This window comes from Mesoplodon densirostris, chromosome 2 (genome assembly GCF_025265405.1).
Source record: "Mesoplodon densirostris isolate mMesDen1 chromosome 2, mMesDen1 primary haplotype, whole genome shotgun sequence".
Lineage (NCBI taxonomy): Eukaryota > Metazoa > Chordata > Mammalia > Artiodactyla > Ziphiidae > Mesoplodon > Mesoplodon densirostris.
In genome coordinates, this window is record NC_082662.1 from 96,909,824 (window position 1) to 96,926,395 (window position 16,572).

The 16,572-nt window shown below is 39.9% G+C and overlaps 1 protein-coding gene across 2 annotated transcripts in view; it reads left to right on the plus strand.

Annotated features, from left to right (window-relative positions):
• NTNG1 (netrin G1) overlaps window positions 1–15,824 on the plus strand; it is a 365,432-nt gene extending 349,608 nt beyond the window's left edge. For both annotated transcript variants that reach the window (XM_060085947.1, XM_060085936.1), the window contains exon 6: window positions 15,592–15,824. In XM_060085947.1, coding sequence (XP_059941930.1) covers window positions 15,592–15,824 — 233 coding nt within the window. The remainder of the gene's footprint in view (window positions 1–15,591) is intronic.
• Window positions 15,825–16,572: the final 748 nt, after the last annotated feature.

Below are 16,572 nucleotides of genomic sequence, written 5' to 3' on the forward strand. Positions count from 1 at the left end.
AAGATCCCACATGCCGCGGAGCGGCTGGGCCCGTGAGCCATGGCCGCTGAGCCTGCGCGTCCGGAGCCTGTGCTCCACAACGGGAGAGGCCACAACAGTGAGAGGCCTGCGTACCACAAAAAAAAAAAAAAAAAAAAAAAAAAAAAAAAAAAAAAAAAACCTTAACATTTACTGAGGGACTTTATGTCACACATTGTTGCAATTGCCTTATGTGTCTTAATTAATTTATTTAATCAACATAACAGTCCTATGAGGTTATCTCCATTTTATAAATGAAGCAAAGGTAGGTCAAATGATTTGCATGGGCTCAGCCAGCTAGTGTTTGGTGGAACCAAGATTTAAATCCAGGCCATCCAAATTATATTTACCTTTATATCTATGTCCAGATCTAGATCCAGATCATTTACCATAAGTTTTGAAAGGCAGAACTAGTGTCTGAAGGCTGGAAGAGTCAGAGAAGCCATGGGTGTTGTCCATGAGTTAGACATTCAAAAATACGTGGGGAGTTTAGGGAAGGACAGGCCAGAAGCAGAGGCACCAACTCAGAGGCCAGAATACAGCAGTCGAGGGACAGAAAGGCACCAGGCACTGACAGTGCTTTGGTGTCAGAGTAGTTTAAGTTCTAGTCCTACTGCTGTGCTCAGTCACTGCTGGGGCTTGGATAAGATCCACAGGTTTCCTATAAAATGGAAATGGTAATAATAATAATAAGTACCTATCCTGCCAGGTTAGTGGAAATATTCTCCAAGATGACATGTAAAAGTGTCTAGCCTCTTATTTATAATTTATTTTAATTTTGTGTGTGTATGTGTGTGTGTGTTTAAAATAGTGAATAGATTAGCCAGGAGTAGCAAGTTCATACTGGGGAGTGAAAGCAGACAGTGGGGAGATTCTGATCTCCCCACATTGTGGAGGATTCTGACTTCAGAATTATCCATTTCGCAACCACTGAAGGCTGTGAGTGAGAACTCAATCTGGCTATAGCACTTCTGTGCAATAGAAATGCTATAAATATATAAATCCCTTTGATTTAGGGGATAGAGAGTAAACACCATGGGAAAGTATTCTAGAAGAAGAAATGAAGCAATGGATATGGAATATATGAATTTTTTCTATAAAATTCACTTGTTCATTCACTCAAAAGTACTCATACTCATTGGATATTGGACACTAGGCACTCTTCAAGGCTTGCACATACAACTGGGAACAACACAGTCAAAATCCTTATCTTCACAGAGCTTATATTCTATAATAACTCTTTATTAATATAAAGATTATATATATTCAAAGATAAGAATTAGAGATGTTGAAGAAAGTGAAATGTGTTAGAACAAGATATTTTCAAAGCACATCATATGATTTCTCTTTAACCAGCTACCCAAACCTTATTCATCCCTGCTTCATCTAACCTCGCTATGCCTTAGTCTGCTTCATAGAGAGGCACTAACATCTTTTCACTGTTTTAAATAATGTTCTCAGCCTCCCAGTTGTATCCAAACCAATTTATAATGTGTTTTTTTTTTCCTGCCGCTGCATCTGAAAGCTCCCACACATTGCTTGCTAGCCTCTTGACGTCCATCTAACTAGCTCTCCTCTCTCCTGAGATACAGCAGCCTTGCTCTTCTTAGGGAAAACCTTAAAACACCCTTCTACATACTTGCAATGACTTCATTCCCTCCTTTTTATGTCATCTACTGTATAGGTTTATTCTCATCTCTATACCATTTTCTTAACCAATTATGAAAGGATTCCTTTGAATGTTGAGAAAGGACTCTTGAGTACCTCTTTCTAATGCCTCATGTTTGAAGTTTAGTTTCAGTAAAAGTTATATTGCATAGAATTACTTAATGTTACTCCTGAGCTAGTCTAGCATCCCTGTCTTTTTTAAACACTTTCTTTAATACGGACTTTTGTCCATTTTCCTCTTCATTAAAGAAAACTAAATAAATTGCCGTTGTTTTTTTCATGTAAGGGACTATAGTATTGAAAGATGATATTTTTCAAATCAAAGAGTATTTAAGCACCAAAGAAGCTGAAATTATTAATGATGAAAATGAACTAAAAGACACAAGAGCATCCACTTTGTGAAGTTACATTATCTAATGAGACATAAATACATGAAGCTATAAAAATAAACACTATTTCTATGGCTCTTCCATTCTGTCTTTTTATTTTAGGACTTTGAGCAGTGCCTGGCACTTAAAAAAGCACTTCATAATAATCATTGAGTTGAATGATCTCTCATGCTCACAAGAGCCCTGTAAAATGGCCTCTGCTACAGATAAAGAAACAGAGGCGCAGAAATTCAGATTGGAGAGCCACGAGTGGTGATGTCAGTGTTCGAACCCAGGCTTCTGGACAACACCACAGTAAATAATTAAGTACTAAACTTTGCAGTTCAAGTTTTGAGTGTCTCAGGAATTTAACAATGGGGAAAGACAATGTGAGTTGCAATGGTGCGTTGTGACTTTATTGAAAAGGTATGCTTATGACTTGTCTGTAATTGTAACCCCTTTGTCCTTTCCTAGCCTCACTAATGTATTTTAGATTACTTAAATGTCTGGTCCCCAGTGCAGTGACAAATACGTTTTTGAAAATTAGCAGTCATTTTATTTGGATCCTGGCATCCCTAAATGACTCATCATCATTTTGCACATTCTCTTGATTCCATAATGTTGTTTTCCTCACCTTGAATTTATTGACACCAATTCATTTTGCCTTGACATTGGCATTAACAGGGAAATGGCTTTGTTTCATCCTGACATTATAAAATCACCTCCCAAGACTTGGTTTGACATTGTCAGGAGGTGGTTATGGTGACAGCAAGGCCACAGAAGACAAGAGTGAATTACAGTGATTCCCAGGGGAAAAAAAATCATTAAGAAATTTACTGCTGTGTGATTTCAGTAGCTATTTTTCATACTTAAATATCCCTGCTGTTTAAAAATCCTAAGAGGGCTTAGACCGTATTTAGAACACTCCTGCCAAGTATATATAGGAAAAATTAAGTCTCTAAGGAGACATTTGGCTATAGCTCGACAAACAGGAACCCCAAATTATGTTTTAGCTTTACAAAGTGCTCAAAGGCATTGAAATTCTGTCTCAAAAAAAAAAAAAAACAAAAACCGTGCATGTGAATTAATGACACAATTATCTTCTTTCAGCCACAGATACTTGAATATCTTAATGCTGAATATCAAAGGCCTGTAGTATGGCTCTTCCTCCTACTCAGAATGTGAACTGTTTTACAAATCTGTCTTCAGCATTGAATGGGGCTGTATGGATTGTCTTTTACAATTCTTAAAGAACACCAAGTCCTTTTTCTTGCATTCTTCTAAGTGCCATGAGGATCTCTCACCTCCACCCCAGTGCCACATAGAACAGCTCCATCTGCACTTTCCTTTAGCCTGTTTTCCAAATTTAACTAGTCACGTTCCAATTAAAAGAAACATGTCACTAAGTTCCTTCAGGGCCATGTTTCTTTACCTTCATATTACCCGCAATGCCAAGATTGTGAGAGGTAATACGTTGTGACTAATGAAACATGAAGGGAATGCTTCTGATCTTTTAACTCATCTGCCTACCCTTGCTTCTTCCCCTCCCTCCATCCCTTCCCAACGTATTCATTGTATCATTAAAGGAAAAAACCCCAAACTAATCACCATTCTCTTCTAGCTAATATTCTTCATTATGGAATCACTTATGAAAAGCCTTGACAAATCATGACATACAAGCTGAGCTGCAATGTCAAAGCTGACCAGCGAATTTTCGGTGTGTCCCTAGATAGCTTTCTCCCATTCCCCGCCAAATATCTATCCCTTCCCTTAACTCCAGAGCATGAGTTAACCCCAGCTTAACTCTGCATCTCATGCTCAGCAGAAGCCTTACCTCCCACTCCACAGAAACTGAAAGGAGGCCACCAAGGAAAAGTTCCTTCTACTTCCTGCTCTCCAACCTATGAGCTGTATATCCATTTGTATTGATATCAGTCTACTAATAATAGATTTGTATCCACCACTCAGAAGGAGGCAGAGAACAAAGGATGAATTTTATTTACTTGCTTAATAAATATTTATCGGGCATCTATTTGTGCCAGGGACGGGGCTGAATATTCATGATACAGCCACAATGAACAGGTCACAGATATAGTGCAGGCATGTACAAGTGTAGCAGGTATGAGTCTCCCACAAACTCAAGTAGTATGAAATATGCTTTCTTTAGGTTAAATCTGACTATGAGCCCCTCTATTGGAAAGGTGGTGGGAAATTCAATTACAGTCCTCACTATGGCTTGATCTTCAAATGTAAAAATGTCCCCTCATTTTGCATCAGTCTGCACTAGTTCACAATGAGATGGCCCTTGGGCTACAGATCACTTTAGCTCAGGAGACCCTACTGGTTCCATTCACACCTGAGGCTGTACAGTGTTCTGCAAGGCAATGAATCCTTGTGTCTAAGTCTCTCTTATGAGTATAGGATTGTGTATGATTATAGGATTGTGTATGAGTATAGGATTGTGTATGAGTGTAGAATTGTGTATGAGTATAGGATTGTGTATGAGTGTAGAATTGTGTATGAGTGTAGGATTGTGTATGAGTGTAGAATTGTGTATGAGTATAGGATTGTGTATGAGTGTAGAATTGTGTATGAGTATAGGATTGTGTGTGAGTGTAGAATTGTGTATGAGTATAGATTGTGTATGAGTATAGGATTGTGTATGAGTGTAGAATTGTGTATGAGTATAGGATTGTGTATGAGTATAAGATTATTATGATTATAGGATTATGCCTTTCCTGAGATAGTTTTTGTAGACATTTAAGATAATTGGTAGTTTGACTAGAAATATATATTAATAACAAATACTGAAATGTGGCAAAATATGGTCACTTGATTCATTTATTGAAATTACCTTTATTATCTCAGTAAAAGATACTTTTATTTTCTCAAGTAAAATTCTTTTATTAACATTTTTAATATTTTCAAAGGACTATACATTTATTCCAGGCAATTTGGAAAGAGTAAAAAGTATAAAGATGAAAATTAAAGTTACTGAAATCACTTGCACGCCTACCAGACAGAGATGAACACTGGTCACATTTCGTTAGACTCTGTCCCAGTACTTTCTCTAAAGTTTATGTTACAAAAGGTACATGGAGAGGTATATGTCTGTACTTAGGGGGATCACACTAGATAAATATTTGTACTGCTTTCTCTTCTGACATAATGATATGTACTTTGAAATGGTGGTTTATACCCTGATGTATGTTGCCATTGTGTGTGACTATGCCTCCCAATGAATGCCATCTTTCGCCTTGGGCAAAAGAGTAGAGGTTGCACCTTTTTATTAAACTAGACAAGTGCATTTTCTGATACCAGATGAGAAACTCTGTGATTTCTCAGCACCATTTTTATGAGCACCTTGCCTACGTCTGTGTCTGAAGGTGTTGACCTAAATAGGATTTCAATACATCATTAAAGATCGCTTTAGGAAAGGTGCCCAGCCTTTGGCTTGTGGGATTCTCAACGAATGAATTATTTCTCAACATCAGCAAAGGTTTTTTTTTCAGTTTGCAACAGCTAAAAACTTGGGGTGTTTGGGCAGTGCCTCTAGCTCCTGCATTCAAGTCACCTGTTATCTCATTCACGCTAGCTGGGTTACCGCATACTGCAGGCATAGGCTCCTTCAAATGAACATGGCTTTCTTATGATGTTTTGAGTAGAATTTCCTTTGATTGGACAAGAGCAAGTGTCACTCCCATAATCAGTGCTTTGATATTAGATGAATAAGAATAGAACTGCTGCTCTCTAATGTCAGAACCTGCTGTACTAGATTACCCAGACATGTCTGACCACCTGCTGACAGCTCCACATTTTTCCCTACAGCCCCTTTAGCTCTGCTCCTTGGCCTCATTACACTGAAACAAAGTAGGCTGGATGCTGTCACACGGGGATCATGCCACCAGCGTCACTGTCCCATGATGGATACAGGCACAGACAGGAGTATAGGTTGAGAGCAGGAAAGCAAGGATGTTTTCACTTGATGGCTCCCAGGTTTCAGTCTAGATAGATACTGTATCCCCTGCTTTACCATCACAGAAGCTAAAGTTTGGCCAAGGGGCAGTACCCCCCTGGTATTCTGAAAACACACCTTATGTACTCTGATTGGTACAGGAGAATGCTCATTGAATGCAAGTATACAAGTCACCTTTGAGAAAACAGGCACTGCTGGTCCAATCTGACCTTGCAAGTACACAGCAGTTGAATTCAAATATTCAATAACTGCATGTTTGACCCCATGCTGTCTCAAGATTCATATCTACAGAGGACATATACAGATGATGTCTTTGAGCGAGGAAATTTACTTCCTTTTCACTTCAAGTACCTTGCATTAGATATGTAGTGATTAATTCATTATTCTGGCAGATGTAAAACTAAGCACCCTGCTCTTCCACTCTGAGCTTCTAGCATTAGGAGAGATTGGGAAGGTATTGAACATTAACAAAGTATACTTAGGTTGTGTTTTATATTTTTTAAAGCACCACCACATAATTCCTCTTGAAGCTCCCAACAACTGTGAGGTCGGTGAATAGGACAAGTGTTATTATCCTTGCTTTAGAAGTGAGGAAATAGAGGCAAAAGAGGTTAAACGATTTCCCCAAATTCATCCAGCCCATTAACCACAGAGACCAGACTTGAATCACAAGTTCTTCACCTAATTCTCTTCATACCACCTCATACTTTTAGTGAGGTGAAAAACTATCTCTGTTCAGTGGGGCACCAGCAGGCAAAACTGATCAAGCCAAGCAGCCACCTAAGTCATCACCAGGACTATAATATTGGAGAAGTCCAACTGTTATCATGTATTTGATGAAAAAGAGGAAGAATTCCTCACTCTTTGCCTTTTAAGATGATAGGCTTTCCATGAGAAATATTCATGCAAATCACAGAGCTCAAGAGAACTTTAGGAACACCTACTTCAAACTCTTTCTCTAACTTTATAGCTGTCACTAGAATGTGAACTCCACAGAAGCAGCTGCATGGTCCATCTGGCTCACACTGTGGGCTCAGCATCTAGAACAGTACCTGATTGGATGATGGATGGATGGATGGATGTCACTAAGTGGTTTTGTGTTATGTCCAAGGCCTTACAGCAAAGTGATGACTAGTCAGAACTAGAACTCAGGTTTTATGACTCTTAATCAGTGTTTTTTACCACTAAGCCATATTCCCAATCATGGCCAGACATAAGTAAGAAAAGATAGGAAAAATGTACCTAGAATTCCCCAAAAGGCCATTAGACAACTGTCTGTAAAGTTTCTTCTACATACCAGGAGCTAACCTGTAGGTTCAGTTTTACCTCTCACATCTCACAACTTAGTAAAACAGCCGCCAAGGCTGAATAAATGGGTCATAATCACAGCTCTTCATCTCCCTGCCACAGACTCTCAAATACCTAAATCAGAACTGAATGTTGCACACATGCCTTTGTTATTAGCCTGTTTGGTGGAGGTTATTTGCTCTTTGACGTTTCTTTGAAAAGGACAGGAACATTTGGAACATCTTTCCCTCAGCAATCCTAGGCTTGTTTCAGGTGGTGAAGGTAGAGGTCACTTTATTAATACAGCCATCAAGGAAGGCTGTCATGGTAACACATTGCCTCGATTCCTTGAAGTGCAGGAGACAAAGCCAAAAAGAGAAACTTTCAAGTCTATAAATACAGACCCAGCATTGCTCAAGCCTAGCAGCTCACTGACAGGGCAAACCTAAATGTATAGCTTTGAACAAGACCCAGACAGAAGAAAGAAACCTTCCCTGTGGTAATGTAATGGGTCATCATGACTATAATAGGAATAAGTGACCCTTCAGGTCATAAAAGAAAAGAAGAATAGAACAAGTATCTATACTAAGTCCTAGCTGGTGTCCTCTTTGCACATTTTGGTTCCCTCTCTAGGTCTGCTTTTTTTTTTTTTTTTTTTTTTTTTTTTGCGGTATGCGGGCCTCTCACTGTTGTGGCCTCCCCCGTTGCGGAGCACAGGCTCCGGACGCGCAGGCTCAGCGGCCATGGCTCACGGGCCCAGCCGCTCCGCGGCATATGGGATCCTCCCAGACCGGGGCACGAACCCATATCCCCTGCATCGGCAGGCAGACTCTCAACCACTTGCGCCACCAGGGAGGCCCTCTAGGTCTGCTTTTTCCATACCTTCCAGAAGGGACTAATAGAGGGAAAAGGAATCAAGGTCTTATAATTCACATTTTGACAATAGTTTGCAGTTTAGAAAGAGGAAAAAATGAATGACAATCAAGAAACTTACAAAAAACAAGTTGAAGGAGCAAATGATTTAGCCACATCCCTGTGACTCTTATTATCCAAGCTAGAAGAAAAATAGAAAGAAGTGAAAGAAGGAGGAAGAAATGCTGCTTGTCCCTATTCTTTCACTGTGAAAATTCCTAGTGTTTTTGTAAACTTGTAGCAACTGTGGGAGTTTACTTATCTACTATGGTGGCTTGCTTACTGAAGCTATGATCAGAGCTATTAGAACACCTTGCTGACTTCAGCCTTTCCATCAGGGTTCCACACTTCATCTTTTTGCAGCATAACTCTGTTTGGGTCTAACATTAATACTATAACCTTACCTATCAAGGGCCACAGATTATCTTGGTTTGAAAGCATTCCTAATATTGAAGCATCACGGGATTATAGGATATATGGTGTGATTTTGGACACACCATAATGATTTTATTTCTATCAATAGTAAAATGATCCTTTAGAATATAGTCAAGCTATTACCAAAGTAGTATTAGCTTTTTCTGTATCTAAGGATTATATTTTATTATAATAAAAAGAATCCTGTCTAGCAAATAACAATTTGTATCCAATACTAGAACAAGTTTTGTGTAAGAGATTAAAAATGAACCTTCACTATTTATTGAGATAGCACATTGTTAATTTGTCAAAAGCAGTGTAGAAAGAATCGGGACATGCTTAATGTAAATACTTAACAAAATAAGGTCAGCGTTTTCAATTTGAGGCAAATCCACACTGAAGGGCACCAAATAAAGAAGTGATAACTGCAAAGTGCTTATTGGGTAGAAATCCCTAGTTGGATTTTTAATCTGCAATGCTATGCAAGATGAAATGGAGATAATGCCAGGATTTTGTAAATGGGTGTTTATCCTCATGCCAGTTCTATCAACTGGTGGTAAATGCCTGAAACTGTTACCAAGTCCAAGCTCATACTGCTTGCTACACAACAGGCCAATAAATTGAGAGAGGAGCTGTTGGGGCAAGGAATAGCAACTTTATTCAGAAAGCCAGCAAACTGAAAAGATGGTGGACTCATGCCCCAAAGAACCATCTTGCCTGTATTAGAATTCCGGCTTCTTTTATTCTAAAAGGGGAGGGAGTAAAGTCAAATATTTCCTGGTTCTGGTCAGCCTCTGGAACGGATGTGTTAGTTTCTTCCTCCCTGCAGTCATTCACAGGTGGGCCTGGTCAGGATGTTTCCTGTGAGCTAAACAAAGGTATTTTAGCTTAATGCTCATTACCTGGGAGGCAGGGTTCCCAGAGATGGGCCATTATGTATAACTTCAGCTTATAGGTGACATCCCTTTAGTGATTAGCTTGAAATAGAATACAAAATGTTCTTATTACAAAACCTTGTGTTGAAAGGAATTCTGAAGTTTAGTGCAAGAGAATGCCATGATTAAGTAGCTATGTTTTCTACGCAGAGGCAGAGGAAATCAGAGCATATGCAACATATTTGCCATTCCCAAGCTAGACCTTGATATTTTTGGTATTTTATGTATGAGCTGATTTGAATTTGGAGCTCTGCCAGAATGTGTTGGAACTCTAGAAGATGCGAAATTTAATGCTATCAACAAAGCCCTCCACCCAGTGTGGTATGAAAACAGATCAGTTGGTCAATACAAATGAAAGCCTACTGAGGATCTACAGAGGAGTTACTTATGTTGTCTTGGGGAGCATAGAATGCATTTCACACTGTGCAGCACATTTACTGCATTTCTCCTGACTGTTCTCTTCTATGTGAAGAGCAGTAATCTGTAAATTGGGAGACCTGGATGCTAGATCTAGAGCTACCCTTGTTTTCGGTTTCCTCGTCTAGAGCTTGTCTAGATAGTTTTTGAAGTTTCCTCAAGCTTTGATTTTACTATTTCTGTCAGAGCAAGGTAGGATGAATTACATGACAAGGGTGATTTTGGTTCCTCTTTAATTGTGAGCAATACTAAATGGTCTGTCTTAGACCATTTAGATCCCAGTCTTCTGATTTAACTCCCCCAGGAAGATAATCTGCTCTTATATTCCAGCTTTGAGTACTACATTCGTCTTAATTCCTATGGTTCTGCACCTGAAGACTCACTCTCTCTGATCTAAAGTCACCAAGGCATCTTCATTCTCTTTTCCCCAATATACATAAGGACACCTGCCCATCTTCTTTACTGTGGCTGATACCCTGATCCAGACCTTCAACCTTTTATCACCAACATTAATTGAGGAGTAATTCTTTGTTTGGTGGGGGAGGAGGCGGCCCTGTTTATTGCAGGATATTTAGTAGCATCTCTACCCACTAGATGCCAGTAGCATGCCCTCCCCCGAGGTGTGACAACCAAACACATCTCCAGACATTGTCAAATGTCCCCTGGAAGACAAAATTCATCCACTGTTGAAAACTACTACTTTAGACTGACAATCAAAGACCTCTATTAAATGTTAATTCCTCCAATCCTTTCTCTATTCTAAAATCCCTTCTGCCACATTCTATCAAGAGCATGCAATGCTTATTTTGCGTATTTCCTTTATCCAGCTCAAAGTGCCCTTCCTCTCATACTCTTCCTGTCTATTTATTCCTAGATACAGCCAACCACAGCAGGAAGACTTCTATGATTAATTTTATAACCTCATTTCATTACTGCATTTTGTTGAGATCTTTTTTTCTCAGCATCATTCCTGGTCTTTCTTTCTCTGCCTATGGCTTAAATGCTAGTATTCTTCAGGGTTCTAGCTGCAGTCTTCATTTTGACTTAGTCTATATTCTAGCAGGATGAGGTCTTCTATTCCTTTCTCTTCACTTTTTGTAACAATGACCACCATCACCCCTGCTCCAAATCTGTATCTCCAAGATGAACTACCTCCTGAACTGTTAACTAGTTTTTCCAACTAATAACAAGACCCCTGCAGAAGAGCCTACAGATCCTTCCAAGTCAATAGGTCAAAAAAAAAAAAGTTTATTTTCTTCCCTGACCAAACATTTCCTCCAATCTTCTTTTCTTAATAAATTACATTATGATGCATCCAAATGCCAAAAACAGGAACCTCAGACTCTCTCTTACCTATTTCAAATAACCTGTCTCCAAATCAGTTCCTTCTTCCTTCTCCCCATTGCTCTAACCTAGACCAAGCCTATTTTATTGAGGTATCTGGTCACCTTGCCTCCAGCCTGTCCTTTCTCAGGTCTAGCCTCACTTTTTCTCCCCCTTTAAATCACCACCCTGCCCATAGGTCTTTGACAGCTTCCCATTGCCTATTATCTAAACTCTGTAGAATGTTATGTAGAACCTTCAGATCCAGGCCATGCCATTCCTTCCTCATTCATCATTCACCAACATTTTCCATGTGTCTCTCAGGCTCCAGTGAGAAAACTGAACCCACACTATGTGTTTCAACGGAGAGAGAGAATTTACTAAGGGGAATGGTTAAACAGGTGCTTTAGAATTTAAACATGAGAAGAGGACACTGAAATAACGCAGAGATAGTAAATGTGTAAGTAGGGAGCAGTTATCTCTCTTGGGCTGAGGAATCACAGGAAAGAGGATAGGGTTATTGGAAACTAACAGTTTGTGTATGGACACCAAGGGGGGAAAGCAGTGGGGTGGTGGTGGGATGAACTGGGAGATTGGGGTTGACATATATACACAAATATGTACAAAATAGATAGCTAATAAGAACCTGCTGTATACTAAATAAATAAAATATTAAAAAAAGAAAAACAAAACAACAACAACAAAAGACCTCATGGATAATCCTCTCTCTTCTATCTATAACTGATTTATCAATAAATAACCACTGATTAATGATTAAAAACAAAAAGAAACTAACAGTTTGGAGGAGAGACCCCACAGATGTAGGACCCGTACCTCTTAGGAGGGGTAATGCCTGGCTGCTGCTCTTACCTCTGAAATGCTAGGCAGGGACCCCTTGGAGCTGGGGCTCAAACCTCTAGAGAAGGAATGCTGCCAGGTTGGTGTAGAAACCTCTAAGGGTGAGATTGAAACTGGATCTGAAAAGGCTGAGCCCCAGAACCAACTGCTGCTTTTGGGATGTAGGGCCATTGCTGGGGCAATACTCTTAGGAAGAGCCATGAATCAGGAAAAGGGAAATCTCTGCTTCCTTCCTCCTACCTCCTCTGTTCCCTCTAGTGTGCCCTGTTGGCAGAAACCAGGAGACAGCTTGCAGGGTTTCAGCCTCCACAACAGAAGGAAAGGTGGATTTAGAGTTGAGAGACAAATGGTTAATAACCAGCACGATGTATTTTCACGTCTTCTTGCCTTTACTGATACAGTTTCCCCACTCATAATGTTCTTTCTACCAATATCTGCCTGATGCATGTCATTGTTCAAATGCAATCTCCTTTCTATAGTCTTCTCTAGTCTCCCCCCAAATAATTATTTATACCAGCATCTGAGTTCCCCTAGCAGTTGGCAAATACTTCCTTTATAGTTTTTTTTAAATATTGTATCATAATTACTTCTGTGTATGTTCATTTGTTTGTTTTCTGTAAAACTGTGAGCTCCTTTAGGGCAGACAGAGTTATAACCATACAGTCTAGCAGGGCACCTGGCACAAAGCAGATGTTGATTGAGCTGGATGGAAATGATGAAAACATTTTAATGAAATTAATATTAGATTATTTATTGTATATATTTTATCTTCCCAACCAGATGTGAACCTTATAAGAGCAGAGATCATGCTTTCTATTTCTTTTATTTTTTTCATGGTGGTCAGTACAAGGTTTCATATGCTGAAGAAGAGCTCAGTGACATTTGTTAACCACCTAGTTTATTCATTAAGCACCACAAATTTGATTCAAAATGACATGAAGGTGGAGCATAAGTTTATGAATAGCAGGTAAGATTTGTAGTTAGGTTTAGATGTACTTCTAGCACATGATTCCAACAGAGAGATCTTTGCATATGGTAAAGTTCTGTATTTGTTGAATAGCACAATCAAGAGACCAAATGTAGTGTGTCTTAAAGTGAATTCTAAAGTAATTAAATATATTCCACATTTCATTTTTTCTGCTTATCTCTTACAGAAAATATATTACCCCAACTGATGTGATTATTAATCCTGGGTTACATCTGGTCCTTGAATATTTATTAAATTTCTCATAGTCATCAACATCAAGTAGTAGATTATTTAAATGTAGGAAAGGTATTGAATTTTAACTTAATCACAAGCTTCTTGAAAAAAAGAAACCTCTGTTCAACAACTGATTTACATTCAGGTCCAAGAAGAAGAAAAATAGCTTTTTTTTTTCCTTAAGGGGAGTGATATTTAATTAACTATTGATTCCTTCTCAATTATTCAAGGCAAGCAATTATCAATATTGATGGAAACAATATTTCCCTATGTGTAGTGCCCAAATGAAAGGAAATATCCCATTCAGCGATCTGCTGCCTGGAACAAGAAATGCTGAGAATCTTTAACTTTAAATAGAAATAGTTATTTGGATCTGTTTATTCCATGTTGCCCCAATTAAACAGATATTTCCTAAAGTGTAAGCAAAACAAAATCCTGAAAACCTATGTATGCTTTCCAAATTAACAACCACCAAAAAAAGAGGCTTTTTGTCAGTTTTGACCATGAATTTAACCACTCTACCCTTGTACACTTTGCCTCAAAGCTACAGATCTTGACATTTTAAACCATGACTCATAAAATACTATAATTTGGGTCTAATATTCATGGTTTCTAAGCCACCCAATGAGAGGTAGCTTACATAAACATTAGAACCCCTGGAACACTACCTTGTATATCAATATTTTGAGCCTGAAGGATTTATAGGCCTTAATAGTCACTTCTAACATTTACAGATAGCAAATGTGGGTACATTTGAAAATTAAAGCAATCCATTATGCAACTATATTAGAGGTCGCCAAGGAATTGTTGTGGAAGGTGGGAAAATAGGGCCCTGTTTAGGGCACTTTGTTTTAATTCTGTGAGCATCCACCACCATCTTTTTTCAGCTCATTTGCACACAGAGCATTAGCATGTTTGCGTTTAAGAAGCTTCTTTTGAAGGTGGCATACTATTGAACATAATGAATGGACAATGCAATATTCTCTATTGAATTATTACTTGGAAGATGAGGGTTTTTTAAATACTTTACACTTGATAGTAATAGTAAGTGTGTGTGTGTGTGTGTCTGTGTGTGTTTAATTCATGTGGTATCCCTGGGGAAATTTGACTATGACATTTTTAAAAAATGAAGAATGTTATAATTTATAAGAAGCTACTTTTTCTGCTCTGCGCCCTGCCCCCCCCCTTCCAGAGTGGTTCTATATATTAAGTGCTTAAACAGCATATGTTGCTGGCAAGTGTTCTTGGCTCTTTTGCTCTTTGGTGTTGTTTTAATTTCTCTGTGTTCTATTTATCATTCTGCTAAATCAGTGAAACCTTGATTATCTAAAATAATAGGAGACATGGAATTAATGAGGATAACTAGTTTTTTGAAGGAATAAGAAATTATTAGAGATGCAAGTTACGTGACAGGGACTGTGAATGGATTTTAGTGTCTGAAATTGCTTGCTTGATTTATTCCAACTGATTCTATAAATTGATGGACATAGTGAAATTTTGATAATCAGGGTTTCACCGTTGCATTTATTATTATTCCTGGAAATCAAGGTAACCTTGGACTCTACTTGCTATATTTACAAAGCAATGAATATCCTAATAGGCTGTTAGGGGCAAATGGGACTGCTCTTCCTCACATTCCTGCCGTGAAAAGCTTTCTGTCTTCGGATCTGGCTGCTGCCTCACCGGGAGCATGCTGCCTGCCCCCTGCCCCATGCTTGGCCGTGGGTTCCTCCTGCCTTCCTGCATGCAGCCCTGGAATCACCTGCAGGGAGAATGGTCCACCCCTTAGAGGTTCTTGGTCATTTTAGCAATACTGCTTTGCATTTTAATTCCATTCATCTGGCCTCAAAGTTCTGCATTCTTGTATCAGGCGCTATCCTTGAAACACCCTGGAGGTCACAACAGGTCCCAGTTCCATGAAGAGAAGATACTGCCAAACCAGGAGTATCACATTACTTTGTATTTGATAGCCTGAAATGGACAATGATCATATCCAAGATTGCAGCAAAAATCTATATGAAAAGAATTAATATGATCAAAACAAAGGCAGCAGACTACATTTGTTTGGAAATTGGAGTCACATGCTTAGTTTGCGGAGGGGAGGGGGGAGCACAAGATCGATAGAGATTTTTTTAAAGCTGAAAACATGATGTAGCAGATGAACTTAAATTGATTCTGCTTCTCCTCCCCGCGCCCCCCTCCCTCGTTCTGCAGCGAATGTCTGCGACAACGAGCTCCTGCACTGCCAGAACGGAGGGACGTGCCACAACAACGTGCGCTGCCTGTGCCCCGCCGCGTACACGGGCATCCTGTGCGAGAAGCTGCGGTGTGAGGAAGCGGGCAGCTGCGGCTCCGACTCGGGCCAGGGCGCGCCCTCGCGCGGCTCCCCCGCGCTGCTGCTGCCGCTGGCCGCTCTGCTGGGGACAGCCGGCCCCCTGGGGATCTAGGCGGCGCATCCAGCCACCAGACGGGTCCGGCCGAGGGGAAGCAAACACAGCCCCAGCATTTGCTACTAACATAGGAAACCCACCCTCAGACCCCCCCCCCACTCAAACACAGTGTACAAACTAAGAAGGCCCAACTGAACTAAGCCATATATAACAGCCGTGGACAGCACACCGGAGTCAAGACTAGTAATTTCTGACTCCAGAGGCGTTGGCAGCTGTTGATATTATCCCTGCAAATCACATTGCCCGCTGCAGAGCTTATCGCTGATTGGAAAGGCTGTGACAGCCCCCCAAAAGGAACGACAAAAAACAACAACAACAAATCAACCAACCTAAAAACATTTGCTACTCGCACGTGGTGTGCCCCCCCGCACCACCTGGCCCCGTGTGTGAACCAACCAAACTGAAGCATCCTTTGCTGGCAGTGCATTGTGGGTCTAAGGAAGTGTGTTACAAGCTGCCATATTGGCCTGCTTCAGTCCCTGAACCCCTTCCAACCTGTGCTTTGGTGAACGTTGCTCTGTAACCCTTGTTGGTTGAAAGATTTCTTTGTCTGGTGTTAGTAATGCACATGTGTAACAGCCCCCTTCAAAAGCTCAAGCCAGTCGTACCCCATATATCTTAGCAGCACTGGGTCCACCCAGTGCTAGCACACATCCACTGTCCAAGAGTGGCTGTAGGAAAAAAAAGAAAGTGTATCTATCCTTTTGTATTCAAATGAAGTTATTTTTCTTGAAATACTGTAATA